The sequence below is a fragment of the Odocoileus virginianus genome, chromosome X (genome assembly GCF_023699985.2).
Source record: "Odocoileus virginianus isolate 20LAN1187 ecotype Illinois chromosome X, Ovbor_1.2, whole genome shotgun sequence".
Classification (NCBI taxonomy): Eukaryota; Metazoa; Chordata; class Mammalia; order Artiodactyla; family Cervidae; genus Odocoileus; species Odocoileus virginianus.
In genome coordinates this window covers 46,892,492-46,910,886 of record NC_069708.1, presented here as the reverse complement: position 1 = coordinate 46,910,886, position 18,395 = coordinate 46,892,492, and the positions used below count along the sequence as shown (strand labels likewise).

At 35.4% G+C, this 18,395-nt stretch overlaps 1 protein-coding gene across 3 annotated transcripts in view; it reads right to left on the bottom strand.

The window, feature by feature from the left end:
- Positions 1 to 18,395, bottom strand: part of DIAPH2 (diaphanous related formin 2) — a 953,573-nt gene that overhangs the window by 716,163 nt on the left and 219,015 nt on the right. For all 3 annotated transcript variants that reach the window (XM_070461796.1, XM_070461795.1, XM_070461794.1), the window contains one exon: positions 1,266 to 1,405. In XM_070461796.1, the coding sequence (XP_070317897.1) occupies positions 1,266 to 1,405 (140 nt within the window). The remainder of the gene's footprint in view (positions 1 to 1,265; positions 1,406 to 18,395) is intronic.

Sequence of the window (18,395 nt, the reverse complement as noted above, 5' to 3'; positions counted from 1 at the left end):
TACCTTTTTAAACTATTTATTGGAGAATTACACTCTTCCAGTTATTCTGCCAAATGCATTACTGGTAAAAATAAATAGTATAAGATATCTCAATTTATACACAAATTCAAACAAAACAACTGAGCTCTAAATTATTTGCAAGCTTCTGTGGATAGGTCAGAGAAGTACTAGTCCCATCATATATTAGGAAAACCAAGAATAAAATGGAAATAACAGTTTCTGTATACTCATCCAGTAATTTCTAAACTTAATATTTTAATAACTGTGGAAGTAGATCCCAGAATATTTTCATATTATACTGAAAATCTATTTATCCCTATAAAAACATTTTATGTGGAGTATATTTAACTCAAGGCTTTTTATGATTGATAAAAGTTATTGGAATCTACAATTAGCAAGAACTTCTTCCTTAAAAAGCCTTCATACCTAGGTAATAACCTAAATGTGTAGATTTTTAAGGAGTTTATTAATATTCTATTTACTTTATTGGTTAAAATAAACTTATTTCTGCTATCCCAAATTACATAAAAGTGTGAATTATCTAAAACTTGTAAGAGAATACAAAATTCTATTACTTCTCAAGTTAAAAAGGAATAATATCAGACTTCTCTGATGGCACCATGGATGGGCATTCACCTGCCAGTGCAGGGACATGGGTTCAATCTTTGGTCTGAGAGGGTTCCACATGCCAGTGACTGAGCCCACCTCTAGAGCCTGCAAGCCGCAACTATTCAGCCTGCATACGCAACTACTGAAGCTGGTGCACCTAGGGCCTGTGCTTTGCAACGAGAACCCTCCACAATGAGAGGTCGGTACACCATAACAAAGAGGAGCCCCTGCTCACCACAATTAGGGAGAGTCCACATGCAGCAATGAAGACCCAGTGCAACCAAAACCAAAATAAGTTTCTAAAAAAGAATAACAGAGCCATATATGTAATTTATTTTACAAATATATAATAATTGTTATCTGAGTACAGATTTTCATATAAATGTGGATATTTAGCCTCTGGACTCATATTTTACATAATGAATGAGGACTTAACCATCCAAGTAATACTTGTATTCTTAAAATTGCACATTATTGGAGATCAGATTAACTATATATTTTTAAATGTTTAGACCTCATAATTAGACATTGTTTTATTAGCTAACATCAAACATCTGGTCATGAAATCTTGAGGTTAAAATGATATGATTATATTCCCAACAATTATATACAGTACAAACTGGATGAATCACACCAAAACAGTAAAAAGCACTGACCTGACAGGATTGCTGGTTAAAGAAACCCTCAGAGATTCTAGGCAGTTAAGAAGTTTCTCATCAGAAATACCAGATCGTAATTCATGAACATATTCTTGTGAAGACAGGGTGCATTCATGTTTGCTGTTTTTCAGTCCTCCCTATTAAATAGGAAAAAAAAAAAGAAATTTTTTTTTAGACAAACAACAAGGTTTTATTAAAAACTTTTAAAATAAAATAATGCATAGAATATGTAAATATTTTACTATAAAAATGCATGCAGAGTGTCAGGCATTTAAAATCTTTTGGTCATCTAGCATTGACATGGTAAAGACATGTTGTATATACCTCAACACTCTCCTCAACCTCATTTAAAAGAAAATTACACTGATAGTGCTTATGACCTGAACAGAATATGGACTTGAGTAGCATTAATGCTTAAATTTAAAATCCAAGCATTAGGATTAAAATTAGCTGGTCCTCCTTTACCTGCAGGACAAACATTTAGAAATCATTTTATTAAGTTTACTAGTTACTTCTATTCTACAAAATATAATACAAACATTATACATAACCCAAATCTATTGAAATATGGCAGAATATCACCCTATCTCAAAACCAAGTGAAAATGGTGATTAAATGTAAAACAATATAGCCTCTGATTAGCATGTTAGTCTAAAGCATTCACCAGTTCCCAACTATTCCTTCCAAACTATGCTACTCCCATGCTATAGATTAATCTTTAAAAGTCATTAAATGCATTTATCTGATAGTGACTAGTTTTTAGCTTAATTTCCAATATACACAGGGTTATTTCTAGAACTCATTATCTCATCACAGCTTCTTAGCTTCATCACCTTGCCGTAACTATGTAAGTCGTTTGGGAAAAAGGCTGAGAGAAAAACATCATCAATACATTCATGGTTCTAATAACTCATAGTTTCAGATCCCAGATCTACATAATCATAACTGCCCCTTTCCTGTATTACAAATGTATCCCCCTGGATTAAAATTCTAGCTTGGAGCTCATTTTGTAAGTTCATATGAATTACACTCAGTTTTTGCTAAGTACCTAAGCTAGAAATAGGAAAGCAACTTTTTTCCAATTTGATAGAATTTATGTCATTAGAGGATATAGAGTTTAAAAAAAAATGTTAATAATGAGAAATAGATTCCCTAGGGTTTCCTAATATTTGGCTTTTTATTGAAAATGCCTCCTGATATAGAAATTGTCAATCATTCTTAATGTCTGAGATTTTTTTTTTTTTATTCCATTAAATAGTAAATGTTTAAAGTCTGATAAAGTCTCATGTACAAAAACTATTCCCTTACACCACCATGGCCTTTTCACTATTATAGCACTTAATACACTGGGGCAGAGGTCATTACATGTGTCTTTTTCTCTTCTAGACTGGAAACTCCATGTATGCCAAGTGTCTTACACAGTGATGGTGTTTAGTGAGCACCAGCAAAAGTGTGCCATTACTAAATCTGTCCATAGTAATTACAGAACAAGGAATACAATTTCATATTTTCACTCCAGTTGGATAGTAGATATTAAGGAAATCTACTGAATAAATCACCATATACATGACACAGTAAGTAAAAAATCACCTTGAAATCATTTCCACATTTCTGTAACTTATTTGCCCAGCTCTTAAGGCTACAGATCCACAAGGACTAGAAAGTAAACATTTACAGTATACAATTTTGCAGATCTGAAATCACATTCCACTTTCACAGGACTCCCAAATTTATTTTCTCAATTAATGAATGACAAAGCCATACTGATCCTCCCCTGGAGGCTTTATCTCTACAGGGCTTATTCTTGTAGAACAATCTTTCTATTTGACATTTTCTCTGCCTGGAAGACTCTGGCCTCTCCACTGTTGGTTCTCATCATTTATGTCTCATCCCACCAGTCTTCCCCCCTTAACTAACACTGCACTTATCATCACAACATCATTTTAAATCTCACTTATCCTATTAGCTTTATATAAGTTTACTGCTTTATATACTTGTTTACTGTGTACTTCTCATTAAAATATAAGCTCCACAAAGCAGGAAACTTGCCTAACTTGTTCACTGCTCTATCTCTAGATCTTAACACAGTGCTTGGCACAGAGTTAAGTACTCAACATATATTTCTTGAATGAGTGATGGATATATGAAGGGTGAATAACCAAACAGGTGAATGACTGATGACCTTCAACACTCCAAAGCTTTCAAATTCAGTTTAGTTTCACTACAGAATATTACAGTTCTGAGACATTCCATTATAATATATTCAGAGATGCTAGCATAAGGTAACTTTAGATAGTATATGGTATGCTGGGAATGGCTCAAACTACTACTGGGTATGCATCAAGACTCCCTCATTTACCTTCTAGGTAATCTTTGCTCAGATGACTGAACGGATCTCTATAAAAATTGTTTGCTCATGCTTGATTCAGGTGTAATAAATACCAATCCCTCATATTTGCTATGAGGATTAAGTAAGACAATGCATATCAAAGTGCCAAAAACAAGAAACATTTCATATATGCTGTGGCTTCCCACGTGGCTCAGTAATAAAGCATCTGCCTGCCAATGCAGGAGACACAAGAGATGAGGTTTCAATCCCTGAGTTGGGAAGATTCCCCAGAGGAGGAAATGGCAATCTGCTCCAGTATCTTTGCCTGGGAAATTCCATGGACCGAGGAGCCTGGTGGGCTAAACTTCACGGGGTCACAAAGACTCAAACATGACTGAGCAAACACGCACCTATGTATGTTGTACCATAGATAGAGTAAGGTACTGAGAAAACGTTACTTCTCTTCTTCTACATGGTTGTGGGTGGGAGATTATGGAACCATTGGGTCAGTCTATCACCTTGGGACTCACCTCTCCCTCAAGACTTAGAAATTGGTTTACATTTAATAACTGAGGATACTCTATGGTTATACAGAATGAAAACAAACAACATAATGGAGCAAGACAGAAAATATATAACTTTACAGAACAAATGCCTTTTACCAAGCTTAGAAGGACTTTGGGGTTTTAACATTAGTTCATACTTGAGAATTATGAAAACATGATAGAAACAGCATAGAAAGGTTGGACTGGCCCTTAAAGACCAGCTCTTCTAATACTCCCATTATAGAAATAGGGAATCAAATTGATATACATGATCCTAACTACAGGTAATTAATGAGATTGTGAGGATAAAACACCAACATTCTGGTCCTTGGGTTACTTTTCTTCTTTAACTATATGTCACTTATTCTTAACATTTCGTAAAAAACAAACAAACAAAAAAAGCAACAAGTATTTAATTCTGAAATCTCTATTACAAAATGTCAAAGTATCTTTAGAGTAATCAATATGGTACAACATAATATTAAAGAAATCACCTAAAAACAAAACAGTGCAATAGATTAAACTAATTCTCACTATATTTAATAGAGCTGTAACACAAGAATGGCTTATTATTAACATCCTGTTCTGATACTGAACAAAGGAAACAACTAGATAATGGATGGATAATAATGGAAATTTTAATTAGCTGCTCTGTATGAGATTAATGAAAATTACCACTGTGCCCATTTGATCTTTAAAAAATAATGCAGACAAAGTTAGCAATTAGCACACATCATGCTATTCCAAAGCTAGGTGAACAAAGAGCTTTCCTAATTTGAAACCATTCCTTAATTTGAAAATCATTAGAATGGAGGTACTTGTCAGTATAACTGTGTTTGTATTATTCTAAAACACTACACAAGAACCAAAAGAAACTTCGGTTCAGTTTACAATCATCCTACTCTAATATGAAATTTATGTATCAAAATCAGACATGCAATATTCTAAAAAGATATTTTAAAATTGCAGTGGAGATACCACTTCTGATTTAAAATTGACTTGGTCTGAGCATGACCTGTCATTCTCTAATGTAAATAGAGACTTACTTATAAATTGAGGAAAGGTTCCACATTCTAAGCTGTAAAGGTGTCTTGCTGCAGACACTGGGAAAAACTGTTAATTGCACACAAGCCTTTTCAACTACAGAGTGCACACAAATACCAATTACTATAAAGGGTATCATCTTCAAAAAGGAAGGACAATATTATTGTCATGAAAGCAGTAATATCATTATTCTTATTGACCATGATTTATAAACTCTAATGTAGTCAGGTTACTTTAGCTACTTGAACCAAGTGAGTGTCTTGTGTTTGACTGCAGTTTTCTGAAAAAAGCAATGTTACAGATTAACAAATTTGAAATTATATCTAAAAAGGTTCACAGCATTATTTTTGAGACGCTCCTATAAGTTTAAATGCATAAGAAATAGAAAGCCATTTCCCTCATCATCAGTTCCATGAATTCCAGTAGAAAATGAAACAAAAAACATGTGCACAATACAAGTTGATCTACATATTTTTTCTAAAAGTGATGTTTCTGGTGGGCTATACAAAGTTGAATATGCTGTTAAAACTTTAGGTGGCCTCTCTCTACTATATAAGAAAAATATCTTGTAAATGGAAGTTATTAGAGATGACTAATTTATTCCTAAAATATAAAAGGTACTTTAAAACAAATATATTACCACAACATTTCAAATAATTTATATGCAATTTGCACTGACAATTTAATTGCATGAAAATATAGTGTAAAATATACTAATATTATCCATTTAAGGTCTGTGAGATAAAAACATAGACAGAAAAGTAGTATCACAAGATAAATTCATATAGTGTCATTTCTCATTGCAGGACATATAGTTTATAATTAAGACCTTTTCAGAGGTCAAATGTAAAATGTAGAATAACAGAACATATCCTAACATCAAGCAGAATAGTATCTGCATCATTGAGGTCACAGAAAAAGAAGAGACAAGAAGCCAGAAAAATTATTTGAGCAAATAATGGCTGAAAACTTCCTGAATCTGTGGAAGGAAACAGACATTCAGGTCCAAACACTCCAGAAAATTCCAAATAATATGAACCCAAAAAGAAAAAAAATTAGATGCATTATAATTACAATAAAAAAGTAAAGGATAAAGATAGAATCTTAAAAAGAGAAAGATAAAAGTAACTTATTCGATACAAAGGAAATCCCATAAGGCTATAAGTAGATTTTTTGCAGAAACTTTACAGGTCAGAAGGGAGTGGCAAGATATAGGAATATTGCTGAAGGAAAAACTTGCTAACCAAAATTTCTCTAAACGAGGCAATCATTCAGAATCAAAGGAGAAATTAAGAGGTTTCCAGAGAAGCAAAAGCAAAAGGAATTCTTCACCATCAAGACAGCCTGACAAGAAATGTTAAAGGGAATTCAGTAAGTTAAAAAGAAAAGGACTAATTGATAATAAGAACACATACCTAAGTAAAAATCTCATTGGAAAACATAAAGAAATAATAAGCATAGTGGAGCAATCACTTACAAAGCAAGTATGAAGGGTAAAAGACAGAAGGAGTAGTACTATTTTTAAAACCAGTAATCAAAGGATGTATGAAATATAGATGTAAACTGTGTCAATTAAAACATAAGACATGAGGGGGAAATATAAAGTTTTGGAATGTGTTCAAAATTAAGTTATGATTAACTTAAGAGAGAATGCTATAAACTTATGTGAACCTAACAGTAACCACACAAAAATAATTACAGTAAATACAAAAAGGAAAATGAGGAAGGGAAAAAATAATAATAAAAAAAAATGAGAAAGGAATCTAAATATAACGGTCAAATCACAAAAGAATAGAGAAAGAGAAGGAAAAACAGAAAAGAATTACAAAACCTGCCAGAAAACAACTAACAAATTACAATAAATATCTACCTATCATTTACTTTAAATGGAATACTCTACCTATCAATAATTACCTTAAATAGAATAAATGGCCTAATCAAAAGACATAGAGTAGCTGAACAGATGAAAAAATACCTTTCTACAGGTATAATAATAATGCTGCCTACAGGAGACTAACTTAAAACCTAAAGACACTCACAGACTTAAAATAAGGGGATTGTGGACTCTGTGGGAGAAGGCGAGGGTGGGATGTTTCAAGAGAACAGCATCGAAACATATACATTATCTAGGGTGAAACAGATCACCAGCCCTGGTTGGATGCATCAGACAAGTGCTCGGGGCTGGTGCACTGGGAAGACCCAGAGGGATCCGGTGGAGAGGGAGGTGGGAGGGGGGACCGGGATGGAGAATACATGTAAATCCATGGCTAATTCATTTCAATGTATGACAAAAACCACTGCAATGTTGTAAAGTAATTAGCCTCCAACTAATAAAAATAAATGTAAAAAAAATAAAAATAAAAAAATAAATTAAAAAAAATAAAATAAAATAAGGGGATGGAAAAAGATACACTGTGCAAACAGAAATGAAAAGGAAAGTTGGGTAGCAAGATTTATATCAGACAAAATAGACTTTAAAACAGAAACAGTAACAAAACTCAAAGAAGGGCATTACATAACAATAAAGCAGTCCATCCAACAAGAAGATATAACATTTATAAATATTTATGCACCCAACAAAGAAGAACCTAAATATATAAAGCAAATATTCACAAAGATGAGGGAATAAAGAGATAACAATACAATAACAGTGCAGGACATTAAGAGCCTACTATCCTTATATCAATGGATAGATCATACAGATAGAAGATCAGTAAGGAAACATTAGCCTTAAAAAACACATTAGACAAGATGAACTTAATATACATACAGGACACTGCATCTAAAAACAGCAGAATATACATTGTTTTCAGGTGCACATGGAACATTCTCCAGGATAGATCATATGTAAGGAAAGAAAACAAGTCTCAAAATTTCAGTTCAGTTCAGTCGCTCAGTCGTGTCCGACTCTTTGCGACCCCATGAATCACAGCACACCAGGCCTCCCTGTCCATCACAAACTCCTGGACTTTACTCAAACTCATGCCCATTGAGTCAGTGATGCCATCCAGCCATCTCATCCTCTGTCATCCCCTTCTCCTCCTGCCCCCAATCCCTCCCAACATCAGGGTCTTTTCCAATGAGTCAACTCTTCACATGAGGTGGCCAAAGTATTGGAGTTTCAGCTTCAACATCAGTCCTTCCAATGAACACCCAGGACTGATCTCCTTTAGGATGGACTGGTTGGATCTCCTTGCAATCCAAGGGACTCTCAAGAGTCTTCTCCAACACCATAGTTCAAAAGCATCAATTTTACGGCGCTCGGCTTTCTTCACAGCCCAACTCTCACATCCATACATGACCACTGGAAAAACCATAGCCTTGACCAGACAGACCTTTGTTGGCAAAGTAATGCCTCTGCTTTTTAATATGCTATCTAGGTTGGTCATAACTTTCCTTCCAAGGAGTAAGCGTCTTTTAATTTCATGGCTGCAGTCACCATCTGCAGTGATTTTGGAGCCCAAAAATTTTACTAAGACTGAAATCATATGAAGCATCTTTTGCACAAGGATATAAAACTAGAAATCAGTAACAAAAAAATTGGAAAAAAAAAAACATGGAGATTAAAGAAAGTGCTATTAACAACCAATGGGTCAACAAAGAATGCAAAAAAAAAAGTCAAAAAAATACCTTGAAACAATACAAATGCAAACAGAACATTCCAAAATCTTTGGGACACAGGAAAAGCCAATCTAAGAGCTAAACTCACAGCAATACAGGTCCATCCCAAGAAACAAACAAACCTAACATTACATTTAATGGAACTAGAAAAATAAAAAGAAAATGAAACCAAAGTTGGTAGAGGAAGGAAATAATAAAGATCAAACAGGAAAGAAATGAAATAGAAACTACAGAAAGAAAGAAAGAAAATATTAATAAAACAAAGAGCTGGTTCTTTGAAACCATAAATAAAATTGATAAGCCATCAGCTAGATTCATCAAGAAAGAAATAGAGGGGGCCCAAATAAATAAAATCGTGAATGAAAGAGAATTTACAAGCAAATCACAAAAATACAAAAGATAGGAAGATTACTAAGAACAATTATACACCAACAAATTAGACAAATATAAGAAAAGAATAAATTCCTAGAAACACAAAATCTTCCCAGATTCAGTCATGAAGAAATAGAAAATCAGAATAGGTAAATTACTAGTAATTAAATTGAATCAGTAATCAAAGAACTCCAAACAAAGTTCAAGTCTAGATGGCTTCACAGGTGAATTCTACCAAACATTTAAAGAAGAGTTAATGCCTATCTTTTTCAAATTATTCCCAAAAACTAAAAAGGAAGGAGCACTTCCAAACTTATTTTATGAGGCCATCATTACTCATACCAAAACCAAATAAAGGTACAACAATTAAAAAAAAAATCACAAGCCTATATCCTTTATGAACACAGTTGAAAAAATCCTCACAAAATATGAGCAAACCATTCATTACTAACAAGGACCTATTGTAATGGAACTTTGTTCAATGTTATATTGCAGCCTGAATGGGAGGGAGTTTGGGGGAGAATGGATACATCTATATATATGGCTGAGTACATTCACTTCACCTGAAACTATCTCAACATTGTTAACTGGCTGTACCTCAATACAAAATAAAAAGGTTTCAAAAATACTGAAAATGACAAAGTTTTGATTAATGGTCTTCAATTCTTAAAAAAAAAATATGAACAAACCAAGTTCAACAGTATATTTAAAATACATCACACACCATGATCAAGTGGAATTCATTCCAGGAATGCAAGCATGGCTTCACATTAATGCTAAAACATGTACCCCTACATTCAGTGCAGCATTATTTATAATAGCCAAGATATGGAAGTGACCTAAGTGCCTCTTGATAGATGAATAAATAAAGGAAATGTGCCATATTTATATATACATGGAACATTATTCAGCCATAGAAAGAATAAACTCTTGCCATCACCACAATATGGTTGGTTGTACATAATATTAGGATCAATATTATTATACGTAGCCCCTACAGAATATATTAGGACTAATATATTAGAAAGACAAATACTGGATAATTTCACTTGTATGTGGAATCTAAAACACAAAATAAACAAACATACAAAACAAAATAGAAACAGACTCATAGAATACAGAAGCAAAGTGGTGGTTGTCATAGGAGGATGATAGGAAGATGGGCAAAATAAGTGAAGGGGGTTAAGAGGTACAGTGTAAAACCATCATCATTCTTCAGATTATACAAACAATATGTCTCAAAAAGATTTAACTAAGTTTATTTAAGTATAATTAACTAAAATGTTTTAAGTATAAGGTTTTCTATAAGAAAACATTTATTGTTTACTTATTGAAGCTTTAACATATTAAATAACAGATTAAGCATTTTACCTGCAAATTACAGAATCTAAGACCATTTAAAGACTTCCCTGTAGCTCAAATGGTAAAGAATCTGACTATGACGCAAGAGACCAGGGTTTGATCCCTTGGTCAGGAAGATCCTCTGGAGAAAGGAACGACAATCCACTCCAGTATTCTTGCCTGGAGAATCCCATGCACATAGAAGCCTGGTGGGCTACAATCCATGGGGTCACAAAGAGTCGGACACGACTGAGTGACTAACACACACACACAAGACCATTTCAGAATGAATACTTAAATCATTCTTTCAGCACATGTACTATTAGAAATGTCAAGTACACAAGGAAACCTGAAAACAATTATTTAAATTCAGTGGCCCTATTTTTATATCTTGTTGTAAAACACATATTTAATTTGTAGACTATGGAAGAAAATAGTTCATGATAACACCAAATAATTACTCAGTTGAAAACACAATAAATTTTAATTTTTATCACTGACCAAGACAAAAGGGTGCTATTTTAATAAGTGGAATGTTGATCCCTAAACACTAAATTTCATTTCTTGTAAAACAACAGCCTTATCTGATCGAGATACTCTCAGAGACAGTAATAATGAAAAGTTAAACCACCTTTGCCAACAAAGGTCCATCTTTTCAAGGCTATGGTTTTTCCAGTAGCCATGCATGGATGTGAGAGTTGGACAGTGAAGAAAGCTGAGCACCGAAGAATTGATGCTTTTGAAGTGTGGTGTTGGAGAAGACTCTTGAGAGTCCCTTGGACAGCAAGGAGATCCAACCAGTCCATCCTAAAGGAGATCAGTCCTGGGTGTTCATTGGAAGGACTGATGTTGAAGCTGAAACTCCAATACTTTGGCCACCTCATGCCAAGAGTTAACTCATTGGAAAAGATTCTAATGCTGAGAAGGATTGGGGGCAGGAGGAGAAGGGGACAACAGAGGATGAGATGGCTGGATGGCATCACCGACTCAATGGACATGGGTTTGGGTAGACTCCGGGAGTTGGTGATGGACAGGAAGGCCTGGCGTGCTGCGATTTCATGCGGTCGCAAAGAGTCAGACACAACTGAGTGACTGAACTGAACTGAACTGAACTGAAACCACCATTAAATGATTTGTTAGAATCTAAACTATTTAATGATATTCAAAATTTGTGTAATAAGCAATCAGTATTATATGGTTCTTTTTCATATCAAATATAATAAACATGCGCTCTATTTCATACTTAAAATCTATTCATCCTTGCCTTTTAAAACTAGTATTTATCAATTATAATGAACAATGTACATATGAGTGAATGGACACCCAGTAAATCTTTAAAACTGTAAAGTGTGCCTATTAGCATTTTTTATGAGACCTTATCACCAGCCACTATACTTAATAAAAGAAAGTTTAAGCATTATATTTATCTTTCATTTGATGGAAGTCCCAGAGATATATCAGATAATGAAATCTAAACAGAGAAAAAGTAAGCCAGGGGTTTCTTAACTCTGGGTCCCAATTCATGGAGTATGTAAACTGGAAAGGAAAACATGACATCTTTATTTTCAGTAATCACTGACTTGAATTTAGGTCATCTCTTTCAATTATGAATGCAGGCAACAGACCATAGTGGCATAAGTAGCACCTACAACTCGGTCACTGTAACTAATTGAAGTCACAGATACTTTCCTATGATACGTGCATACCACACATTTGTGGTGGTATATTAAAATACCCCCATTTCTTCAAATTTCCCCTAGCTATATATGAGCTGACACTTTATCCTGGTATTTAAAAAAATCTTTTAAAGAAAGCCCATTACAGTCTAGATTTTTTAATTAAACATTTTGAGATAATTTAAATATGCATCCAGTTATAACAGAAATTCAGAGAGCCTCTGTTTTCACCCGGTGATGACATCTTGCAAAACTATACTACAATATCTCAACTGGGATACTGACTTTGAGAAAACCCACCTATTTCTGAGAGTTCCTTAGTTTATCTTGCACTTGCATGTATGTGTGTGTGTGTATGTGTGTATTTTAGTTCTTTGCAACTTGATCACCTGTAGATTCCTGTAGCCGTTCAGTCGTGTCCGACTCTTTGTGACACCATGGACTTTAGCCTGCCAGGGTCCTCTGCCCATGGACTTTCCCCTGCAAGATTATTGGAGTAGGCTACCATTCCCTTCTCCAGGGTATCTTCCCGACCCAGGGATCAATCCCAGATCTCCTGCATTGCAGGCGGATTCTTTACCATTTGAGTCACGAGATTCATGTATCCCACCACCAAAGTCAAGATACAGAATAATCTCATTGCCACAAGGATGCCTCATTTTGCCCTTTTATAACCACACTCAAATCCCTCCCACAACCTTCCCCTCCTAACAACCACTAATCTATTCATTTCTGTAATTTTGTCCTTGCAAGAATGTCATATAAAGGCAATTATATGGTAAACTTTTGGCATGGTTTTTTTTTCACTTAGCATAATGCCCTGGAGAGTCATACAAATAACTCCAGATATCAGTAGTTTATTCCTGTTTATTGCCAATAGCCCATGGTATGGGTATAATACAATTATTTAGCCATTCACCCACTGAGAACATTTAGGTTGTTTCCAGTTGTTTTTTAAGTTTCGGGGTTTTTGGGGGGATGGGCAGCACTGGGTCTCCATTTCTGTACACAGGTTTCTCTTGGCTGCTCATAGGCTCTCTCTAGCTGCAATGAGCAAGGCCTACTCTAGTTGTGGTGCAAAGCTTCTCATTGCAGTGGCTTCTCCTGTTATGGAGCATGGGTTTTAAGGTGCTCAGGCTCAGTAGCTGGTTGGCGCACGGGCTTAGTTGCCCCCAGCGTGTGGGATCTTAGTTCCCAGACCAGGGATAGAACCTATGGCCCTCACATTGGCAGGCGGATTCTTAACTGCTGGACCACCAGGGAAGTCCTTGTTTCCAATTTCTGTCTATTATGAACAAACAGCTATGAACTCCAAGCTCAGGTTTTTGTGCAAACATAAGTTTCTATTTATCTGGAATGTGTCATAAACTTTACAAATACTTTGATAAGTATATTTTCATATAGTTTCCTTTTTAATCCTATGTAGTTTATGTTGTGTGCTTCCCAGGTGGCTGAGTGGTGAAGAATCCGCCTGCCAATGCAGGAGGTGCAGGTTCAATCCCTGGATCAACAAGATCCCCTGGAGGTGGGCATGGCAACCCTCTTCAATTTTCTTGCCTGGAGAATCCTATGGACAGAGGAGCCTGGTGGGCTATAGTCCATAGGGTCGCAAAAGAGTCAGATATGACTTGGCGACTAAATAACAACAATTTGTTTTTTACATTTAAAAACATGATTCTGAAAAGGTTCCCATAGGCTCACCAGACTGTCAGAGGGATTCATGGTACAAAACAAGTTAAGAACCCTTACAGGTGTGTGTTTCCTCTATTTTGTACTGTCACTACATTGACTCTGCTGCCCTATGAAGGGAGAAAAAGCATACTACCCTTTCAAATAGAAAAGCCTCATCTATGCAAAAAAAAACAAGAAAATGCGCAAAATTTGACCAATGATGATGTCCAGTAAGACAACCAGCGTATTTGGCATAGCCAGTTTCTTCATGTACCATTTAAAGATAATAATAGGGAATGCTTCATCAGCATTTGTTATGTCAGGCAAAGACTATAAAGATAAAGATATTTAGATATTTAAGATACTCAGAAAACAAATTTAAGATTATGGAAAGGGAAGCGGGAGAGGGATAAATCGGCAATTTGAGAATAACAGATGTACATTACTATATATAAAATAATGAACAAGGACCTACAACTGTATAGCATTGAGAAAACCACCTATCCTAATGAGAGTTCCTTAGTTTAACTTGTGTGTGTGTGTGTGTGTGTGTGTGTGTGTGTGTGTGTATTTTAGTTCTTTGCAACTTTATCTGTAGGTTCATATAGCACAGGGAACTATATTTAATCTTATAAAAACCTATAATGGAAAAGAATCTGAAAAATATATAGATAGGTAAATAGACATGTACATCTGAAACACTGTAAATCAATTACACTTTGATGAAATTTTTTAATTAAAAAAAAGATATTTAAGTATGTTTTCACTCCCTGCTTTACCATTTTTAGATCTAAGAGTAATTTTTGATACTGTAACAAAGCCAGTCTAATAATACTTTTGCAGATTATAAAAGTTTCCTATAGCCTAGAAGAAACTATATCTTAAGTAGTTATGAAGCTATAAATTGTAAATGAAAGAAAAATTCCTTCCACAAAACAAGGAAGTCCCTATTATTTTTAGACCCCTAGCCTTGTAAACATTTTATTAAGTGCTGTCAGCCAAAATGAACACGCTGAATTTTATTCAACTTGCCTACCTTTATCAATAGTGCATCAATAGTAAAACAATCAAGGCATAGAAAAACAAAGAAAAGTAAAAGATCTATGATTAATTGACATGTGTTTATGTCAATGGATGTATGTCTTCGGCACTGAATGAGATTCATAAATTTAGATATCAAAAAGCCAAAACAGCTTCAGAACTTTTCCTATGTATTTTTTCATCTAATACTAGGAAGCAATACTGCTAAAACCATTTTTCTTTTTTGCATCTGTGAAAATTGAGCCATGGAGAAGTCATGACTTGTCTGAGACTATGTAACTAGCAAATTATTCTCAGAAACCAGATAGAAATCTAAATCAGACAGTTCCTTTTGGAAGACAGGGCAGAACTATTTTCAAGGAGCCACAATTTGCTTTCAATGTTGGATTATAACAAGAAGAGGAAAGGTGGGCAAAAATTTCAGAAATATTCCTTACCCTTAAAAGCAGTGTGAATTTAGTCAAGTTATTACTTGACCTCCTGGGCCTCGGGTTCCTTAGCTTCAAAACAGGAATAATATAGTATCTACCTTCAGGGTTGTTGTAAGGATGAAATAAGAATCCAGGTCAAATACAATAATGCCTGGTATATAATCAACACTTAATTAATGTTTGCTGCCATTATATATTATCCTTAATCTAAAGAGAAATGTCTTTAAATTCACCTAGTGAAAGAAATGCTGGTGTTATGAAATTAGCAGTTTCTAGTCACTTGATTCAGGTGATGCTGAGTTGGGCTGCTTATTTCTCTGAGATGCTCAGGAAAGGATTTCTACCTTAGGTACACAATGCTATTATCTTCAAACTGTATCCTGAGGTCCCACAGAGTTCCTTAAGGAAGGCTCACGAAGGGAGCATCCAGATCTTCTCTTCCCCAAGAACAAGGACATTCGAACATTTATCTGATTTATATATTCCTATTCCACATGTGGTTTCTAATGGATAAGCTGCTTTGATGTTAAATAAAGTTTAAACCCACTGAGCTGGATGATCTCAAAGGTCCTGCCTTTTTGATTCTATGACTCAGAATATGCCACCAGTTGCATCCTAAAAGAGAAGCTTTTCTTTTTTAAATATAAAATTTTAATTGACTACCATGTTCTCTGCACACACACGTTGACTAGTTAGGTTGTCAGTTTCTTCATAAAATATCCTCTTTTGCATACGATGTTTTTTTCTTATTAGAATAGTCCCACTCAACATTTTTGAGCTCCCATTTCAAGTTCCAGGAACTGGGAGTACAGGTATAAGCCAAGACATACCCTTGCCATCAAACAGCTTGCTCTTTGGGTAGTGGTGAAGGGCAATAAGCAGATTTATGAACAATGTGCCAATGCCGTGGCAGCAGATAGAGGGAGGTAAAGGATAGATGCTCTGCTTTCATTTGGGTGAAGATGCTCAGGCAAGCTGTAAAAGGTGAGTATATGTTCACCCAAGGCAGTAAAGTTATTTTACTCAGAAGTTACAATAAACACTGAGGCAATGTTTGGGAACTTGCTGGTAGGTCAATAAATCTGGCACTCAAGGCTAATGTTTCTCAAACTGGGTTCCTCAAACGTACTCTTAATGGTCTGAGTTGTGTAAGGTAATTTTAAATTCTGCAGTTTCATTTCATCAGATAATGTGATAAAGCTCTGTATTAACTGAATTACTGGGGGAAGCATGTTATCCCCAAGTCCTGCCACCTAAACTCAGCCTCCACATTTGCCTTTAGGATCATACTGTTACTGGGAAGGATGACTTTCATTATCTCAACCTAATGAAAACAGAGATGGCCTTAGTATAAAAACAATGCATTTGCACGAAATACAAAGAAAATGACATTGCAGTAGGCTGTCATCAAAATTAATTGTTAATCAAAAAATTTAACCACAGATGGAGTAGAGAAAGGGCTTCCCAGGGTGGCACTAGTGGTAAAGAATTCACCAAGCAATCTAGGAGATGCAAGAGATGTGGGTTTGATCCCCGAGTCCAGAAGATCCCCTGGAGTAGGAAATGACAACCCACTTCAGTATTCTTTGCCTGGAAAATTCCATTGACAGAGGATCCTGGCAGGCTACAGTTCACGGGGCCACAAAGAGTTGGACACAACTGAACACACAGGCATGCACACATGTAGGCACACACTGGGAGTGGAGAAAATGAATAGTACAATTTTGGTCATACTATGGCACTCTAAGCTTCCCTGGTGGCTCAGATGGTTAAGAATTTGCCTACAATGCAGAAGACCCAGGTTTGATCCCTAGGTTGGAAAGATTCCCTGGAGAAGGGAATGGCAATGCACTCCAGTATTCTTGCCTAGAGAATCCCATGGACAGAAGAGTCTGGTGAGCTACAGTCCATGGGCTCACAAAGAATAGGACATGATTGAGCGACTAACACACACACGGCACTCTAAGCAGAGAGAACAAAAATAATGCCACAGTGTAAATAGCAATTTAGGTTCAGCAGAACATAATTTATCACTTAAAATAATATTAACTTAAACTTGTAATTTTCTTTAATATGTATATTTGTTGTATAAAGTATATAATTGCTACTGGCAGAGATTATATTTTATTCAGTGTTGGCATACATTTCAACAGTTTAATTAAAAGATCTGAAGTCAGGACTTCCCTGGTGGTCCAGCGGTTAAGACTCCACGCTCCCAATGCAGGAGGCCTGGGTTCCATCCCTGGTCAGGGAGCTAAATCGTATATGCTGCAACTAATTATCCCACATGCCAAAACTAAGACTTGGTGCAGCCAAATAAATATTTTAAAAAATAATTTTTTAAGCCAACACTGGGGTCTCTGAGAAGCATCTTCCTTTAAAAAGGGTCTATATTTTGGTCAAATCTGAGAAACTGCCATAGGTGAGAGTAAGGTACTAGAAGGATTTAGGCTATGGAATGACAAATGTATCTGTATTATCAATGATGGCTTGAGCTGGGAGGTGTGTAGAAAAGCAGCTGGGGGAGAGAATGGGGCAGAAGATTTGTTTCAGGAAGAATATGATGACATGCTAGCTATTAACATTGCAGTTAGAAAGATAAGACTGGATAAGATCTAGTTTAGGATCTAGACTTACTGAACCTAGGGGAGTAAATAGGGATGCTGGGTCCGGTAAGACAGAGGAACTAACATGTTTCCCAGATTTTGGCAGCCCCTGATAACATTATCTGCATTTTCACAGATCAAGAAACTGAGGTTTCAAAACTTGGGCAAGGTCACATTACTAGTAAGAATCTGAATTTGATCGCAGTTATGCCTGACTCTGAGGCCTATGTGCTTAACCATGGAACAACATTGCCTTCACATTAGTAGTGACAAAGTTGTGTTCAAAAGTCCCACAGAATATATAGAAAGTGAGATGACATGGCCAAGATAATTTTATTAGTGCTTGTATTTAGAAGCAGATGGCAAGAAGTATAGAATAGAATATTGTATAAATCTTTAAGAAGTGAAAGGAGAAGGAAATGGCAACCCACTCCAGTATTCTTGCCTGGA